Source organism: Oryzias latipes, chromosome 24 (genome assembly GCF_053564925.1).
Source record: "Oryzias latipes strain Hd-rR chromosome 24, Olatipes_Hd-rR_3.1".
Lineage (NCBI taxonomy): Eukaryota > Metazoa > Chordata > Actinopteri > Beloniformes > Adrianichthyidae > Oryzias > Oryzias latipes.
In genome coordinates this window covers 13792475-13811893 of record NC_136260.1, presented here as the reverse complement: position 1 = coordinate 13811893, position 19419 = coordinate 13792475, and the positions used below count along the sequence as shown (strand labels likewise).

The 19419-nt window shown below is 38.0% G+C and overlaps 1 protein-coding gene across 2 annotated transcripts in view; it reads left to right on the top strand.

Moving 5' to 3' along the window:
* Positions 1-1813: 1813 nt before the first annotated feature.
* The window catches only part of opn5 (opsin 5), a 38943-nt gene continuing 21337 nt past the window's right edge, over positions 1814-19419 (top strand). The window contains exons 1-2 of one of the 2 annotated variants that reach the window (XM_023953178.2): positions 1814-2023; positions 11375-11521. In XM_023953178.2, coding sequence (XP_023808946.1) covers positions 11398-11521 — 124 coding nt within the window. In that variant the 5' untranslated portion in view covers positions 1814-2023; positions 11375-11397. Of the gene's footprint in view, positions 2024-6587; positions 6697-11374; positions 11522-19419 lie in introns of those variants that run through there. The other variant, XM_078942693.1, reaches the window with a different exon arrangement.

Sequence of the window (19419 nt, the reverse complement as noted above, 5' to 3'; positions counted from 1 at the left end):
GGAGACTTCCTGTTGGGTTTGTAAGTGGCTCAATGAAGGATTTGGTCAGATGAATCCCTCTAACCCTGTGCTTCTCTGTTACCTGTCTGTCAGATTACAGAGTCAGACCTCTGGTCAAGCCAGAAACACAGAGACATGACCAGGAAGCAACGTTCCGCTTTGATTTTCCACTTTGAATGACAGTATCATTGCATTTAATAAGGTTTTTGATATCATTTGTTGAAACGTACTTACAACTATTTCTCTCATCATGTTGAAACAGTATTTAGCCCAAATGGTCTGTAATGTCAAAGGGGAGCATGAAAAAGAAAAAGCCATATTTTTCCAAAAAGAAATCCAAGCCCCTCCTGCTCTGAAGTTGAACAGAGAATATCAGATGACCACTGGAGGCCGGTTTCAGAAGAAATCCAATTAACAAAAATAAATATATCTACAGCCTGGTGTCAAAAAAAGAGCGTTGATGGTTCATGATTCCGTTTTGTTCATGATAATTGTAAAAATATACATATATTCATTTTAATAAAGCTATTTTAAATGTCTCAGATTTAAATTTTCAGTACAATTGGATTTCCTGAATGTCAGGTGTGTGGACGTATTCATGGACTCAACACATGTATATAAATGTAAATGTAAACTCTTTTTTTAGAGTAAAGCAACATTGAAAATAAATGTAGTCTAGGCAAAATTACTCTGACAGCACATTTGAGGACAATCTTGAACAAATAAAGAAAAGGAACTTCCAAATATCTTAACATAGCTCAAGTTTATTCTAAAGGATATATACAGTATTATGACAAAAAACTGAAACACTTTTAAATAGAAAACTCAGCAAACTTTTGTCTTTACAGAACGCAGATTAACATAAAGAGACCTCCAAAATAGGTCAAACAGCTAGATATGGAACAATAAAGCACATTTTATGTCCCTGAAATAAAAACATTATGCAAACATTTAAAAATAGCTATTTCTTAAACAGAAATAATCATGATTTTGCCTACAAAACACAATCCCAGCTTTCAGTTTGGCTTTTGAACCACACTTTGGACATGCCTAGTACAGTGTCTGTTCTGGTGCTGAGGGTCCGACTCCACATGCCAATCAAACAAGACCAAACAAAGACTTTTTTGGAGCACATGTAACGTTTCCTGATTGTTTTTGTTTCTCTTTTTATTTCCCCCCACAGTTATTTTATTTTAAAACAATCCTGTTCCCTCCACAGACTTTTAAGGTGGTCACCAGTCCCATAAAGGTCTGTATTAATAAAAAAAATAGATGAAAATAAAAATAAAAAATTGCTTAACTGAGTATTTGAAAAAGAAATAGTTGAAAAAGTTTTATAAAACGTTAAAAACTTGGCATTAGATCAAAGAAATGTATACAGATTCTAAACATACAAGGGAAATCTGAAGTGAAAAAATAAAATCATTTCTGATTTAACCCCGCCCCCTGTATTTCCAAGATTGAAACTTTAAAAAAGCAATACACTTGGAAGTTTTTTTTTCTATTTCAGAGCTGTTTAGTTTTGAAGCAAAGTTTAAATTTTTAACATGTGAACAAAGCAGAAATGTATCCATTCTGTAACCTGCCTCTAGTGGTCTTTGATGGAACTGCAACCTATTGGTACTTCCTGGTTTGCATCACGTTTGAGGGTTGGACTGATTATACCGCTGTTTTTAGACACTTAAATGGTGTTTTACTCGGTGGTGATCAGAAAAAAGATAACATCAAAGTTCTCGCATAGGAAATGACTTGAAGCGAAGAAGAAAAGAAGCTGATAGATCCTTTATTTTGAAAAGACGGACAGGAAGTAGCTCCGGGCAGTTACCAGTCTCCAATTTTCTAAAGCCGGGCTGAGCTGCCGCCGCCGCTGGACCTCCTCCGGAGCAGCAGGGCGTCTCCGCGGCTCCCACAAGTTGCGGCAGCTGCTTTCACGGAGCTTTTTCCCGGAGCCGTCTACTTCCTGCAGTGGTTCGGACGTGGACATTAAAGTTGCATCGGAATGGCTGATGAGCATGAGTGAAAGGTAAATGAAAAACGACGGCGGGTTTCTCCCTTTATTTCGGGTCATTAATATTACTTTGAAACCCAATTTTATTTAAAAAATGAAATAAAATAAACTTTCATTTTTACATTTATTCTATAAAAAGACTCGTTTGGAGGCTTGGTGTGATGACGACACGATCTGACTACTAACAAACAAATCATGAAAAATAATGATTAAAAATTAATAAATGTATCTAAATGGACTGCTAAAATTTTTTAATTAAACTGAATTTTTCAAGTGTTTAAAACAACTTATGTAATTTATTATTGTTATTGTTATCACTTTATTTTGAGTTACATTTTGTGATTTAAAAGGTGATGAGGAACAGGTGGAAACATACATACATACATACATACATATATATATACACACTTATTTACAACTTTTTATTTGTCTAGATATATAACTATTTATTTATTTATATAGATATATAACTATTTATGTATATAGATATATAACTATTTATTTGTATGGATATATAACTTTATTTATTTATATAGATATATAACTTATTTATTTATTTATTTTTCCGGCACCTTTAAAAATAATAATGAAATAATCATCTCAAATGTATTTTTTAATGCGTTCAAAACTTTTAAATAAAGCTTTTTTTGTAATTTTTTATTTTTATTTGAGGGTCATTTGCTGCAGACACATAAGTAACCCCACCTTTTTGCCTTTTATAAACAAGCAGTTGCACAACATAAGAAGAATTCCCAACTGGGATTTGAAAGGGATCACATTTCCAGAGCAGAAAATTCATTAACTGCGCTATAACTGTGCTTTTTTTGAGGCCAAACAGAGGCACTTTTCAAAATCATGCATGTGAAGACCTCTGTCTGCACTCAGAAGGTTTCATGTGAGATGCATATGATAAAACACTCTTTGCTTTTAAAAAAGATTCTATTGATCATTTCAGAAAACATTTCTTGTTAGTGGGAAAAGAATGACTGTGACCCATATAATGTAAAAATGTCCACAATAAAAAAGAATTGAAATGTATTTATATAAATGAAGTTGTTAAATATATAATAACAAATTATAAATGTCTAGTCCAATGCATTTAGACAGTTTAAGCTCTGTAATTAGAAGAAATAAATACATTTTTTAGCAAAATATTTCTCGTCAATTTGATTTTACCAAAACCCTTGAATAGTTTTGATTATTTATTTCATAAAAAAGAAAAACCTTTTTCAAAAGATCCATTAAAAAAATGAAGATGAACTCATATTTTAAATCCGGACATCAGTCATTTCAAAATAAAATGTTTAGGGGATTATAGTATGGAGCCGACATACAGGGAGGTGTAATGCCAAAGCTTCCTCTCCTTCCCATATCTCTTTTGTTTGATAAAAAGCCATCAGATAAGCCTAAGTAAGAGCGATGGCGCCCCCCAAAAGAGAAATCCAGCGTCATGATAAGTTATCTCGGTTAGGAGCTCATCCTGTTCCCAAGAGCAGCTCTCTTTGATTCGTAACTTTTTTTTTTACAAGAGTTTTATTTTTCCCTTATATTGTTCATCAACAAAAGCAGATTGATTCTTGTCAAAGGAAATCTGTCATGAAAGTGTCAGCAATTTTTGTTTAAACTTGCTGAGTCATCATCTATTATGAAATACTCACTATCATCATGGGGAATGTAGAAAGTGAGCGGTTGGAATCCAAAATCCTCAATATGTTTAAGGTCTAAAACAAATAATCTCACTAAAGTAATCAAGACGTTTGGAACAAATTTAGAAACTTTTACTACTTTTGGGGTCGGTCCCATACCGTTACACTGCCACCGCCATGTTTGTCTGTTACTATGAGGGTCTTTTACTGAAATGTTGTTCCTGTGACACCAGAAAGGAAACACACTCCTTCTGAAAAGTGGGAATTTTGTCTTGTTAGTCCACAACTGTAGTTTCCTAAAGGTTTTGGGGATCATCTAGCCACATCTGCCTCTTTCTAATAGTGGAGTGCTGAGCTACAAACCAAACCGAGAAGACTGAGACTTGCAATTCTCTGGAGGTGGTTTTGGTGGCCGTTTGGTTGACTCTTTGCTGCGATCTCTGGTTATTTTGATCGTTTGATGGCTCCAAAAGTTCCCCCCGTTGGTTTTCTCCATGTGTGGTTCTGATTTCAGTTCACTGAAGTCTCAGAGCTTTGGAAGAAGCCGCTTTTCCGCCTGATGGATCTGAGCTGCTTTGTTTCCCGTTCCTTCCCATTGTTTCACTGATCTGGATCATTTAAGTGTGAATCTATAATTCCAAACAAATGGACTTTCTGACAAAGAAATACAAAATCAATTAATATGGTCCACTATAATGAATGCCTTTTCTCAGGCATTGATTTCTTTTAGATTGTATTAGCCGACCCGTTAAATAATCAGTTCTGTAAAAAGAACAGGTTTTCAAAATAAGAAAAAAAAAGGTTTCAAAATAACAATTTGAAAATGAATTGATATTAAATGGGATTGTTTAAATTTTAAATCAAATTGTGAATTCATGATAGAAATGGAATTGATTCATAAGTTTGGCAGTGATACCCAGCTTTAATTCATTTCTACTTCTAAGTGTTTGGGGTTTTCCTCTGCGTAAACAGTGGATTAGGTGGAAACTGCGTTGGTTTCTATTGGGTAGTGTACGGCTGCTTAGGAATAGATTATCCAACGAGCCGGATCAGGAGGATCTGGTTTTGAAAATTGGATTTACATAGATGAATATTTTTGCTAAATATAACCGACTAACAGTTAATTAATTTAATTTAATATATCCCAGTTATAGCCTGAGAAAGATTGGAAGTCAAAAGAATTTATTATATTTAGCACTGCAGTCAACACAGATGAGGGTTTTTATTGGTGTCACTAAAAACTAGAAGAGCAGCTAAACCAAAGGCTTAACTTTGAAATGATTTTCTAGCAATTTCTTCACTAAAAAGTCTCAGTTTTTGAGCTTTTCTATTAAATCTATTCCACCTTCCTATTTGTTAGTTTTCATTCTGTAACTCCTGGACAAACCTTTGTTCCTTTGCCTTAAGCTGACTCTGGTCAGAGGAAGGCAGAGTCCGAGGTCAGTTCCTTCAAATGAAGGTACAGAGATGAGGACTGGAGCAGGAGGTCATGTGACTCAACAAACAGGAAGTCCACGATGGCTGTATAACATTATTGTCCATCCATCCATCCATCCATCCATCCATCCATCCATCCATCCATCCATCCATCCATCCATCCATCCATCCATCCATCCATCCATCCATCCATCCATCCATCTTTTTCTGCTCGTTAATTATTATCATAATTGTTAACATTATTATATTTTTTGAAATCAGTGACATGATTTTAAAGAGTTTAATACAAAAGAGCCACAGGCACAGTTTAGTCTAACGTGAAATTCATAAAAAAATACTCCAGCTGTCCCCATTTGACCTCAGTCACAGATGATAAGACTGCTAATGCCCCCTGAAGCCATTCAGATATTTAATTAATTTGAAGGCTTAATAACACACAAAAGCAATTAAATACCCAACTAGTTGATAAAAACTTCTGTCACCAGTAAATGTCATCTTATTGTTATTCTTATTAGTGCGAGTTCTTAGACCCCGGTATTCAATTTGTACTTTTCCATACTAAGGTTGTAGTAAATGTTGGCTTGAAGTGTACAGAAATGCCATCTGACCAAAGACTCTGGGCCTTTAAATGGTAAATGGAGTATACTTATAGGACATATACTTATATAAATAGTGTTTTACTAGAAGGCCTAAAACGCTGTACATTTATCCATGCACACACACACTCACACACTGCCAAACACTGGCAATGACACTGCCTATAACCTCCAGGAGCATTGTAGGGTTCAGTGTCTTGCACAAGTTCACTTTTGACACGCGGGCGACAAGGGCGCTAGTTCTAGAATATTCTCTATTGGAAACGTTCTCTGGAAGTTCTGAAGAGTTGTGTAGAAGTAGAAATCTGCTGAAACTGAGATGAACAAAAACAAAAAAAAAAGTCATTGACTGATTTCAAAGAAAAAGACATTGCATTGAATAAAATTCAGACAAGCCAAGACTGAAAGCACCCACAGGATCATTCAGCTCGGTAAAAAGACATTTAGGAGCTCTTTGAGGCACCCAGAGAACATCTGAACATTTGGTTGAGAAAAAACATTTCTTTTTTTTTTATTTGCAGCAAATGACAACAAAACAAATTGTATCTAAATACTTCATGTGTAGCAAAATACACAAGTAAATGTGGCAACAATACGAAACTTCCACTATTTTTTAGACCATAAGGTGCGCATAACAACAGGGCCCATTAAGTGAAACAATTAATTGTGGGATGACTACACTACCCAGAATGCCTAGGGGGTCCAAGAGGTAGGTGATTGGACAGAGAAGTTAATGGTGTCATGATTTGAATTTGTTGTCTTGTTTTTGGTCCTTGTTCTGTCTTGTTTCTGTTTCCTGTTTTATTTTGAAAGTCTCCTGTCTTGTCTGTTTTCTTGAGTTTTACTTCCTTTGGTCCCCATCAGCCCTGATCGTGTCCACCTGTGTCTTGTCTGCCCTGTCTGTATTTAAGTCTTGTCTCTGCCTTCCTCCTGTGTTGGTCCATTATTCCTGTTCTGGTGTTCATGTCATGCTCCTCGTTCCTCGTTCCTTGTCTCATGCCACGTCACAGTGAGTTTTTGTTTTTTGGTTTTGTCATCCTGCTCGGCAGCGCTTTTTGTTTGTGTTTGTAATTAAACCCCTTGCCCCGGAACTTTGTGCCTCCTGCCTCTGCATCTGGGTCCAACCGGCTCTCGAGCCACCCCATCGCCGTGACAAATGGGAAGTTTTCCCTCTTTTATTTGCAATAAGCAGCCTTTGCAATTGAGTCAGATGAGTCAAGCTTTCTGAATTGTTGTTCAGTTTTAACACTTAAAATGCAAAACACTGTCACTTTTTCAGTTTATTATGTTGGTAGCCTTAATGCTCCAACAATCCATCAATCAGTGCAACCTTGTAGTTTGCCAAAGTCCTACTAAAACATTTTGACAGATTTTTGAGCGACATGTACCTTAGTAAATTGCTTTCAGGCCAGTAGGTACTACCAGAATTCATCAATTAGGCACACTGTCAACTTTGAGAAATTAAGGGCTTTTAAGTGCACCTCATGATCCAAACAATACAGTGATTCAAAAGTCTACCTTAAAGAAAGACATCAGGGCTGTCACAAATCTGTTGGTCCTTGTGATTAGCAGTACCGTTTTTACATTCTGCCCAACATTCATGCTCCACACACAAGGTTAACACACGATTGTCTTGGGTGCAAGAGTTCAAGCAGGGCTTCCTGTCAATATTTGGTGTTTAGTTGGTGTTTGCCCCATGACACCAAGAAAACCCAACAGTGTGTTCCAGAAACCCAGAACCAACAACCTTTTTTGTCTGTCCCTATAACCCCAGCATAAGGAAACAGAGATGGAGAAAAAGAAGAGAGGGCATACTATGCGCTTCTGTATGTCAGATCAGTTTTCTTCCACGGACAGATATCCACTGGACGGATTATTTTTGACTTCTTCCACTGCCAAAAATGAAATTTAAATTGTAAAATGTGCGAAACATTCACCAGAGTTTAGAATACTGAGCTCAAAAACTTTCTGAAATTGGCACACACAATGGCAGACACAATGTAACATTTAAAGCTCTATGTGGTACACCAATTCATTAAGAAACCACACTCCTAAAAGTTTGCAAATATGAAGTTGATAAAACAGCTGATTAAAAAGATTAGTCTCCATCAAAATTCTTAAAAATAATACATTTGGAAATAAATAAACCTGCGTGGACAGGGTTATTTTGGACATAAAGCGAGACTTTTTACCATTAAAGTCATCGCTAATTTCTGCAGCCTGCCCTTAGTGGTATTTGGAGGAACTACAATATTTGGTATTTGTTGGCTTGTATCACATTCAGGATTGGAAGGTAGAGACTTTGTATCGCCCATGTTAGATCGCACATGTGTGAATTTAGGTAGTATTACCCAAGAAAATTTTGGAAATTATTTTAATTCTACATTGCCCTAACTGGCTGTACATTACAGGTTAGTTGTGCTGCAACTTTCTTCATCCGCACAACCGGCTCCATATATAGACAAAAGCAACTATTCAAATTGAGACAACACAAACTTCCAAACATGGCAACAAAAGGCTGGTGTTGAGTTGAATATCTGCTGGACTCCATGTAAATCTATCCATCTTCCGAACCCGGCGAATCCCTTACAGGGTTGCTGGAACCAACCTAGCTTCTGTTGAGCGAAGGCCGGGTAGACCCCGAACAGGTCTGTTGCAGGGCGACCATGTAAATAGCAGCAAATAATAAAATCTGTACGGTTGTGATGTAAAGAAGCAGTGGCATTTTTTATAGCTTGCCAAAGGAGTAAACAGTGCCACCTACTGTACCAGAGTATACAGTAGAAGTATGAGTTTGAACAAGCGTTGGAAATAGTAGGTGGAGTGCAGTGATATTTCTTTTTACATGTCGGCCACTAGGGCTGGGAATCACTGGGTACCTTACGATACGATGCGATTTGTGATACATTGCTCACGATGACGATACTATCACGATATGGCGTTAATGTGATAATTGATATATATTGTCTCTAACAACTCACGATATATCAAACTTCAAGGAAGAAGAACTTGAAAAACAGTTTTTTGGAAAATATTTCCCCATGCATTTTTTAGTTTTCAAACACAATGATAATAAACAACTTGTGTCCGATTTGGTGTAATGAACAACAGACCTTTGTATAACATAGCTGAAATCAGTAATACTCCGTCTTTGACAAACGATGACAATTTTCATTTGGAAAAATCTGTAAAATTCAGTTTAAACAATAATGAACATGAACAGCTCGCGAGCCATATATGGCTCTTTTGATGGTCACATGTGGCTCGCAGACAAATCCTTAATTATACTTTTTTTTTTTCATTAGACCAGTCCTTCTCGGGCGCGATGCGATGCCAGAGGCGCGCAGTAGTAGCGGTGCTTGGAGAAAAAACTATCAGTTTACTGTTATCTATTTTTTCACAGAGTTTTTACCACCCGGAAACCTTTGAATTGCCTCCCTGAGGAAGAGCGCGCAGTTTTGGGGACGGGATGTGTGAGGAAGAAAGCAGAGGGGGTGGGGGGTGGGGGTGGGGGGGGGACCGGCAGCAGGTGAATCGCGCAGAGATGGTAAAAACGTAAACCTGCTGCCCGTCACTCCTGCAGCGTGGGTGTGTGTGTTTGGTTCCATGTCTGTCTCACATCTAAAGAACATTCAGACCTAAGATCCCGTTTAAAGTCTCAACGCCTGCATGAAGCAGAAACTCACCACGTATCAACCAGACTAGACAATCAGCAAAACTACCACCAGGAATACTCATCATTTATTAGCAACAGTATAACAATGTTATTAAAAAGAATCCACAGACTTATTGGACTTTAAAAATGTTGAAATTACATCAAATGCACACATTCATTTGTATATTTAGTTTTAAACATATTGTCGCGGACTGAGTTTAACTTGGCTGTTGGGCCGCGTTAAAAGTTCTGGAGTTCATGGAACGCATCGTTCAAGCAGAGATCTGATTGGCCCTCAGTTCTGTCGCTCAGCCTGTTGTTAGGGAGTTTGGACCAATGGGGTTCAGCCATGGGCCGAATAAGGAAATGGGAGGGCTGGAGCAGGACGGGGGAATATAAAGCTGGGAGAAGCGCTCTCGTCTCGGCGGGAGAGATTCAGGAGTTGCTGAATTGATTGTACGGCGTTTGTTGCGGTCTACAGTAACCAGAATAAAGAACCCTAAAAGAGGTTAAGTCTCCGTGCCTTAGTGTGGGAAAGGGACACTACATTATTGTATGGCTCTTTCGAAATTCCATTTAAAAATATGTGGCGTTTATGGCTCTCTTGGCCAAAAAGGTTCCCGACCCCTGCACTAGACAGTGCACTAAACTTTTTTTCTTCAATGATTTGTGATCTTCACTGGTGTCCATGGATTACATGAAATCTTTCCACCTTTATCCACCTTTGTCATGGTAGGGAGAACACGTCAATGTAAGGGTGGGGTCATCTAAGATAGCACAAGGGTTAATGAGTACAAAGTTGCTGTAAACAGAAAAAAAAAACAATAAGTCAAGTAGCTCCCAGGCACATTGGTATTAACTTTTGAAAAACAAAGCCATAGCTGTCGCATTATTTAAAAAAAAATTGCTGTAAATCAGATATTAATTCTGTGAACAAATTATAGTGTCTTTGTTAAAATTAAATGACACCATTTAGTGCAAATGTGTTAACAAAAATAAAATTCTCCCAGAAAATAAAAAAAATGAAGTATCTAGGAACTTTCCTTTAAGTCATTTACGACATAAACTGCTTTCAAAATAAATGAACAGGGATAAAATACATGAACTTAAAGTGCATCTGAATGTAAACATCTTTGTGAACAAAACGTTTGGGGAAAAGCTGCATGTGATGTATGTTTATATGTTAATGTTTTTCTTGAGAACCACAGGCTTTTTAGCGTCAAGATGTCGCTCGTCTACCGCTGCTTTGAGGAGAAGGGGGTCTAAGGGCAGGGATGCCACTCTTTCCATCTAAACCATAGCTCTGGTCTGCAGGGATCATTTTTTTTAGTATTTCTGAGAGGGAATGTCAAAGCGTGGCTCTAATGCATTCAATAAAAAAAATAAAATTCCCTCGTTCTCCACCTCGCTGCAGGGACGGAGCCCCTTATATATTTAAACAGCAATCCCGTTTGTTATTGTCCCTGCTCTCGCAGAAGACGGTGGTAGCTTCACTTGGAAAAAGGTATCCACGCCGGGCTGTGTCAGCTTCAGGCCAGCAACAGCCACGGCTTTCCCATACAAGTCCGGGTGATGCAGCTTCAATGCTGCCGGCGCGTCTTTTAACTTGCTGCTCTCGCTATTCTCCTTGTTTTTCCCCTGCGCCATTTTAGTTTGAATGTGTATTCTTCTTCGTCCGCCCGCGACAGCCAATCTCGCAACGATCGCCCCCCATCTACCCTCCGAAGAATTGTCTGACCAACGGATGTTTAATATAATGTTTTACAGGGTCTTTAAATGTGAATAAAAGGTCAATACTTGATGAAGACGCATCGAAAATCAATCACGAGACTAAATATCACGATATATCACCATTTTTGCACACCCCTACCTGCCACACTGCTGACTTTATAGAACCGACCATGAAAGCTTTGGACTCGTGAAGTTTTTGCTTCTGTTCTCATGACGTTTCACTGTTTTCTATTTCTGCAACGTTCCCAATGGTGTTTGAGGACACGCTATGGTTTCAGCCTATTTTTTCTTCTTTTCTTAGGACCTTCCACACTGACGACAGTAATGGAGAACACATCGTGGCCTCACTCTTCGTATGTCCCGCATTATCTCCTGCGTGGTGACCCTTTTGCTTCCAGGCTCTCCAAAGAGGCAGACATTGTTGCAGCTTTTTACATCCTAATCATAGGTCAGTCGCACTGTTGTACACTTGTTTTGTGTTGTTGTTGCAGTCAACCTTAAAACCAGCGTTATGACACCCACGTCTTCAGGAAAGGTGTAAAGTTTCATTTGGCCCTTAAGGAGAGGATCAAGTAAGCTCACGTGATTCTGGTGTGCAAAAATACAGGAAGCCAAGTAGAGGTTTAGGTTTACTTTGGCTTCCTATAAAGGAAGCATGCAGCGCTTCTCATTTATGGCGGGAAATTCCATAACACCTATGTCTTTGTGCGGACACAATTACAGTCTTTGGCCAAACATCCTTTAGGCTAAGAGCTATTTTCTGCCATTGTTCTTTCTAAGGGGAATTTATCTTAATATCTAAGGCTTATATTTTGTTGCATCGTGGGTGCTCTTGATCTTTTTCAATGAAATCAATTAAGAATGCAGACAGACCCCCCCCCCCCCCCCCTTCAGGGAATTGCACCTGTATGCTCAAACATGGTCCTTGAGATTAACGTCCCTGATTGTTTTCCAGCTATCTCTTCCCCACTCAGCACTGATTAGCTGGAAGAAGATTCTAGACTCTGATTGACTGGTCACACCAGACAGAGGCAGTTTGCAGAATAATATTATAGTCAAACATTAAAATTCCACGCCAGTAGCTGCCAAACACCAACAAAAATCGGTTTGTGTTCTTCAAAAAGAGTATTTTTATTTAGTTTAACCCTTCAACACCGGAGATTTCGCAGTGAACTCTAATTATACTATGGTCCGGGTGAACACCCGATTCTGTTTGGATGCTGGGTGTGCATTAAAAAGTGATAACCATTCAAATGAATGGGAAAGTGTGTCCAAACTTTTGGTCTGTACTGTATATATCGCTTTATATCGCCAAATCTTGACTGCTGCGGTGGTGCAGCCTTGTCACGTTACAATGACAAGGCGGCACACCACGTGACAAATAGTCTGCCTTTTGTGAAAAAAGCGATCCAAATAAAAAAAGAATTAAGGACTAAAAACTGGTTAATATTTATTGCGTTCGTAAGTGACCATGGTATAAGCGGGTTAATGGCCTATGAAGTATTCATGATCACTTTATAACGCACTTTGCAGAACAACCGTTCAAGCTTCCACGGTGTGCGTTAAAAATGATAATACACACTTTGTCGGCCATTAACCCCTACATAACGCTCTCTTTTTGATCTACCCTTACTTGTTGACTGTTCATGGTATCTACACGAATCAGCTGATTCTAATGTAGAGACAAGCGGCTTTTTACTTCAGCTTTTCACAGAAATGCAACATATTACTAACAGAAAGTGTTGTATTAGCTGATTGTTGCTGATTGCATAAATTAGCGTTGATTTCCTAAAGAAACTGAGTCATCTTTGATTATGGTACAACTCTGCGATTCAGAAAGTGACCCGAACCTTTTTTGCTTAGGAATTAAAAGGCTGGATTTCAGTAGACTGTGACTGCTTGCAAAAATTACCATCAGCATTTGTGAAGGAGTGACCAAAATGTCCTGAAACCTAAAAAAGAGGTTCTGGGTTTCCTACCACACATCACACTGTCACTGGAATCCTACTGTAGACCGCTCTTGACTTCGCCCGTTACTGTAAATTGGCAAAATGTGGGTGATCTCCAACTGTATTAGGAGCTATAGCATGCAGGTAATGCTGACATTGTGTTTTAACATTGTTGCAACCTGCTGTAGACAATGTTAAAATAACTGGAGCCAGGTCAGTTCACCAAGTAAGAGGCTGGTTAATAGTATCGGGTACAGGTAAATGTTGACACTATGTATTCTAAAATAGTTTTAATCTGCTGCAGCCAATGTGTAAAACTTTGCTACCAGATTAAAGCAATCATAAAATGTAATGGAGCCAGGTCAGTTCACCAGGGAACTAAGGGACTGGTTACACTAATTGATCGCCATTCACTTCAGTGTAAAACTGCCTACTTCTAATCTATGAAAAAAGTTCTTACAGTCGGATTCCAAAAACATTTTCTCCTCTGTGGTTAGATTTAGTATCTATGACAACTCTTTCGGGGGTGACATTTCATAAACAACTTGTTTTATTTTTAAGATTAAAATAGTCAACAGATGAGGTTGGGATCTTGTAGGTGACGTGCTGTCATATCTCGCCACTTTACTTGAAGTGTTCCAACTATCAGAATACTTCAGCCATTTGACCACACGCAAGATTTGGTTTATACCTTAACCTGCCAAGACTGGGACAACCTAGAGTAGAGCATATGTCTTAGAAATGGCTCAGTACAAAAGACCATCTCCTTCATTGACCCTTTATACAACCGTTAGTTCAGAAAGATTATCTTACAACTGAAGAGTTCAGAGTGATTACAATGCAGATTTTCCCATGTGGTTTAAGTTTTGGTGCAAACTAATAGATCCAGTTTGTCCGTGTTTTAAAGTGTCTCCAACATGACTAAATACACATTGACTTGTCAATGATATAGTTTAGTCAATGGTCTTTTAACTCAGTTTGATGGTGGTTCGACATCTGACATTGGACCCTCCTTTAACTTCTGATTCTGGTCTAAAACCAGAACTGCATAAAATGATTCCATTTGTAATGGAAAGTCTGTTATATTATTAGGGATTGTGTGGCTTTTGTCTAATCTATTAAATCTGTGTTTTGTCCAAAGACCTGTCGTCCTTAATGTGCAGATGACGAACTGCAATTAGGAGGATTTGATAGAAAATCAAATTACTGAGCTTTTCCTGGGAAATAAAGTCTATCCAGACATGCTTCAGGCAGATAGATGGGTGTATAAGCCGATCTTATTGTTGTCCTAACAGTCAGTCACAGGAAAATCTCCAAATTCATTTTTGGCTACTGGAAGCTTTAGCCTTCCAATTTAGCCAAATTTAGCACATACAAACACGGACTGATACTGCAGATTCTCACTATGCTAACTCCTTACATTGTACGTAACAGGTAAAAAAAAAAAAAAATTCAACACCCCTACACGTTAGCAATAAAATCCAACCTTGTTTGCAACTTCTAAAAAAAATAAATTAAAAAAAAGATATTTTGACAGAGTGCTGTGTACTTTTCAAAATTGCTTCAGCATCAGTAAACATAACCACAGTTAATCCATGTAAAATACATTCTGGATGTTGTTTTTAAAATTATAAAGGCTTTTAGGTGTGGCATACTAAAATATGGTACATGCAAATACGTTTCTGTCAGAGTTAAATAACATAGCCGGTTTAAATATTTGATTACCTTTGACCAGGAGGCAGCAGAAGATCATTTGCAAGTCCCTAAATCTGCAGTGAATGTGTATCAATTCAAAATCAGGAAGTCAAGTGTGGAGATTTTCATTTGGATTCTCCATGTCATGAGAATTCCATGACTTTACATCTTACAGTCAAAAAGCAATGCAATAGTCCAGGTCTTTGCATACAACAGGTTTATGTAAAAGCTCAAAGCCTCCTGTAGGGACCATTTTCCAATTTTATTATAGTTAAGACATCTAATTTACAAACTAGGAAAAGACGACCCAAATAAGCAAAGTTTTTGTTTTTAAAGATTTTCTAAAATTGGGTTTTAGGCCATGTGGGAGTATGTGTTGTTGATAGCTGTGGTTGTAGTCTGCTTACTGCCGTGTTGTGTTGATTCAGATTCAGCGTCGCTGTGATCAGTTACTATAGCGACGCTGCTCCCTAAAGATTTCTTTAGATTGATTTTTTAAATTCTGCTGATGGAAATGTCTGACTGAGAGACGCTGGTAAAAACAGAGATCGGAGGTAATCGTGTGTTGGGAGTGAAGTTGGCTGCAGTTTTGGACCAGAACTCTGTGACCTGAGGTGCTTTCAGACTCTAACTTCATCTGAAGGAATGAGCTGGAATAGTCTTTTATGGCCTTTAAAGAACTTCAATTACAACATCTACCACTTCACCATATGTGGTTTTCCACATAGTGATCATGGTATCAGAAAAATGCACTTTAATGAAAATAACACGAGTTTCCGTCTTTGAAAAGATGATTTTATTCTCTTGAAGGAGCAGCTTCAATCAGTTGCTGTGAAGCATTAGTGCAACAGCTTGAAGTTCAAAGCATTGTTTTCTTTTACTCCTACGTGCATACCTCCTGCCTAAAATGAGGATTATCCTGAAGGACCTTGTTCAATCATCGCTACCTCGATGGAACAAGAGTGCTGGTCTCTGAACCAAAGCCTCAGAGGAGTTCGTGATGGTGAGGGGGCATGTGCAATCACAGCCTCGCTGTTTGACTTTGCAACGACAAAAAAAACGATACACTCAAATTTACGGGGGGGAAAAAAAAAGGTTTCCAATCAAAAGGAAAAGACGGGCTGAAAACATTGTTCATTAATTTGCGAGAACCGAGTGAGGCATCTGCCAGACAGCTGAAAGGGAAGAAGTCTAATCAAGCCGCCACGCTGGTAATCCTCCTTTTCATGAAAACATGTTTGGATGTGGTTCTTGTTACTGGAGCAAACACAGCTGCTGGTAAATCTGACAGATTCCAAAAATATCACATCCTTCTGAATTTGTGCAGATTTATTATAGAGGTAAGAGAATTCACATTTACCCATAATTTAACCATAAAAAAGGCCTTTAGTCATTATCTGGAAAATGTGAATTGATGTTCTAATTTCTAAAGTTTTATCAATAATCTTTTTATTTAAATTCTTTTTGGGGCAAATTTTTGCTACAAATGTAAATTAACCTTTTGGCTGATATGTGCAGTTTAAAAAAAGTCTTTGTCCTTAGATATATATAAAAAAACCTAAACATGAAAAAGTTTTATGAAGTATTTAAAACTCACAAGAACAAAGGCACAGTAAATAGTTCAACTCCCTGACTGACTCCTTTGATCTGTTGTAAAAGCGTTCCCAGTGGTTTTTTAATCATAATTGTGTTGTTTTTAGCCAACATATAAAAAAACCTGTCACTTTGTAGGCCATAGTTTCTGCAGAGCAGCAGTAGCTAGGTTGTGGGCAGGTGCGGAAGTAAGCCTCCACCGATATCCCATCATCCCTTTGTTTACATTCTCTCCCGCAAACTACAGCTCCTCACAACCCCAACATAACATTAGTGGTGCAACAAAAAGGGCGAGCAACATTGAAGCTACCAGCTCAGTGGCCTTTTGGTAGAGTGTCCGTCCCGAGACTGAAAGGTTCAAATCCGCGGCCAAGTCATACCAAAGACTCTAAAAATGGGACCCAATATCTCCCTGTTTGACACTCAGCGTTTAGGGGTTGGATTGGGAGGTTAAACCACCGAATAGTTCTCAAGCGCGGCTGGTCGGCAGCTAGCCACGCCCCCAGGGGAGGGGTCAAATGCAGAGAACAAATTTAACACGTCACCAACACACTAATTTGTTATTGAAGTGGTTCCCTTTCAAAGAAATACTGACATGTTTCAAAACTGACCTTGATTTATTATGGCCCGCAGCACTCACAGAGTGCAAGGACCATATTTTCTGTTGTTTCTGTGAATATTTTACGCTTTGTGTGTAAAAGTTTTTGTAAAAACAACTTTAAACTTTACTTTAAGGACCTTTTCTTGCTCCAAAACGAAACTTTGTACTCGTCCTTTTAGGGTAGATGTTAACAAGCTGTCCGACATGTCACAAAAACAAAGCAAAGGGGGAGCAACAAAATGTGTTGTGATAACATCTGTTAGACATTCTCATGGGAGCCTGAGGCTTTTAACAAACGGAGCTGTTAGGAGTGCAGAAGGGAAAGAAAACACACCATTTTACTGGTTTACCCCAAACAAACTAAAGGAAAGGGCCAGATTTATCACAATGGTATTTCAAAGGGATTAAACACATTCAAACTGTGAATAGTACTGTGTTAGGCCCAGTTTTTAATACTCTCTGCCTAATAATCGACTGCCAGTTTGTTTTTTTCCAATGTGGAGTTAAATGATTAATAATTTCTCCTGGGGGTAGAGTTGAGAAAGTTATGTGGTGCGGGTCAAACGCTCTTTTGTTTACTGAAGTGTCTGCTGTATTTGAAAAATGTGACGTTCAGAAAAAAAATGACGTTGTCCTATCTTTCTCCTCAAGACACCACTAGGTGTGTTCCCAAAAACAATACGTTGACAACATTGAACATGAAATTGCGTAGAGATCAGATAAGTGAAAGACATTTTTTATTTAAATCTGCTTGAAAATAGAAATTCTCCCACAGTTCAATCCTGGCTGAGAGCCACCTTCATTTAGAAAAGGCTGGGTTTTTTTTGCTCTGATGTTTTTTTTCCTGCTGCTCTGCATCATATGAGTACATAAAAAATGAAAAGATATACAGTCTGCTTATTGTGCTGTTTGTTACATTCATTTTCACTGTAGACTCACCAAACTGAATCTGCTTTGTGCTCATCAAGCTGGAAGAATGTAAAGCAGATGAGGGAGAAACAAAAATAATCCATAGTTCTTGAATGCTTTTTTTGTTTTAAATATCAAATTGTTCTCATGACAACAGAACTATTTCTTTATAATCATTTTTACAAGAGTTTTATGCTACGTACACAGCGTGTGATGCATTCAAGAACGTACTGAACGTGGGTCTGTGAACTACTTTTAGCATATGGATACTAGATCAGTACTAGCCCACAGTTGGAAGAGGCGTGGTGCAAAATGTCAAAAAGGGTGCAAATCTTATCAATCTTTAATTCTGTCCAGGCACTAACCACATTTATTAATTTCTCCTCTATAACCAATTTTCTGCCGGTTGGCACGTCCATATTTGGAAAAGGATGCTACACATACATCACTACCAGATCCGAGTCCCTGATTGGTCAAAGTTGAACTGCTTCAGTTGCAATGTGCATTCAGGGGCGGCGCACATGTACGCGTTTATAGACTCAAACTTGTGTTTCTGAACCTGGTGGGAACAAAGCATTCAAGTAAAAATGTATGTTTGCCACCAATTTTTACAATAAATACTATTCCTTCAAAGTAGGTTAAAAGAAGAAGATTTAAATAGTCATGTCAGACCGGCTTTGAAATGTTTAAAAGGATGTTAAAACAACAGAAAATAATGCACTTTTATGAGTTTATTTTAATTTTATTATGACAGATGTCAAAATAATTGACCCTTTAACACTGTAGATGTTGCCGGCGACAACTAAATTATAGCTGCTGTTCTGTGCAGCAGAATCAGCTGGTTTACGTCTGTTGCATAAACACTTCATTACTGCAAAGTGTTGCTTATCAGCATAAAGCTGCTTTTCTCCTCTTCAGAATCCACTAGAGTTACGTTAATTGCTTAAATGGTTGAAGAGTTACGTCAGCGCTAGGGCTAAAACTCTGATGTTAAAGAGTTAAATGTCTGAAATAAAATGTATTCCTGAGCAGACATGGATCAGTAATACATGCCTGGGCCTTCAGCAGAAAATTTTAATTCAAAACAATCACAAATCCATTTCTATCAAATGAAAGGCAGAAAATAACATTGGTAAAAGTTTAAGATCTCTCGATGTTTGCCTTTTTTAGATTTTAAAACCAAAGACTCTATTTAATTGTATTTTATACAAAATTTGACAAACGTTTCTTTTGGCTGACATTTCATAGATTTTCATATTTTAAAACAGAAAAGTTAGAACATTATGTGAAAAACTTCTTGAAATCATGGAACACAAAAGGTAATTTGTTCCATTTTACAACAGATTCAACATTTTAACAGGACTATGGAAATCAAAAATAAAGTCTATCTATAATTGCATTACATCTTTTTGTAATGCATGCCAACCTGTGAAAATGTTCCCGTTGTCTTTTTCTGTTTTAGCTGCAGCTGTTAGTTATTCCTGGAAAATGTCCAGCACAATAAGCATCTTTAGTTAGGGACAGTTTGAGGCTCTGGTAGTGTGACAGCTGATTGACGCTGTATTCCCCATAACTGTACACCTGTCGGGTGATGGGCGG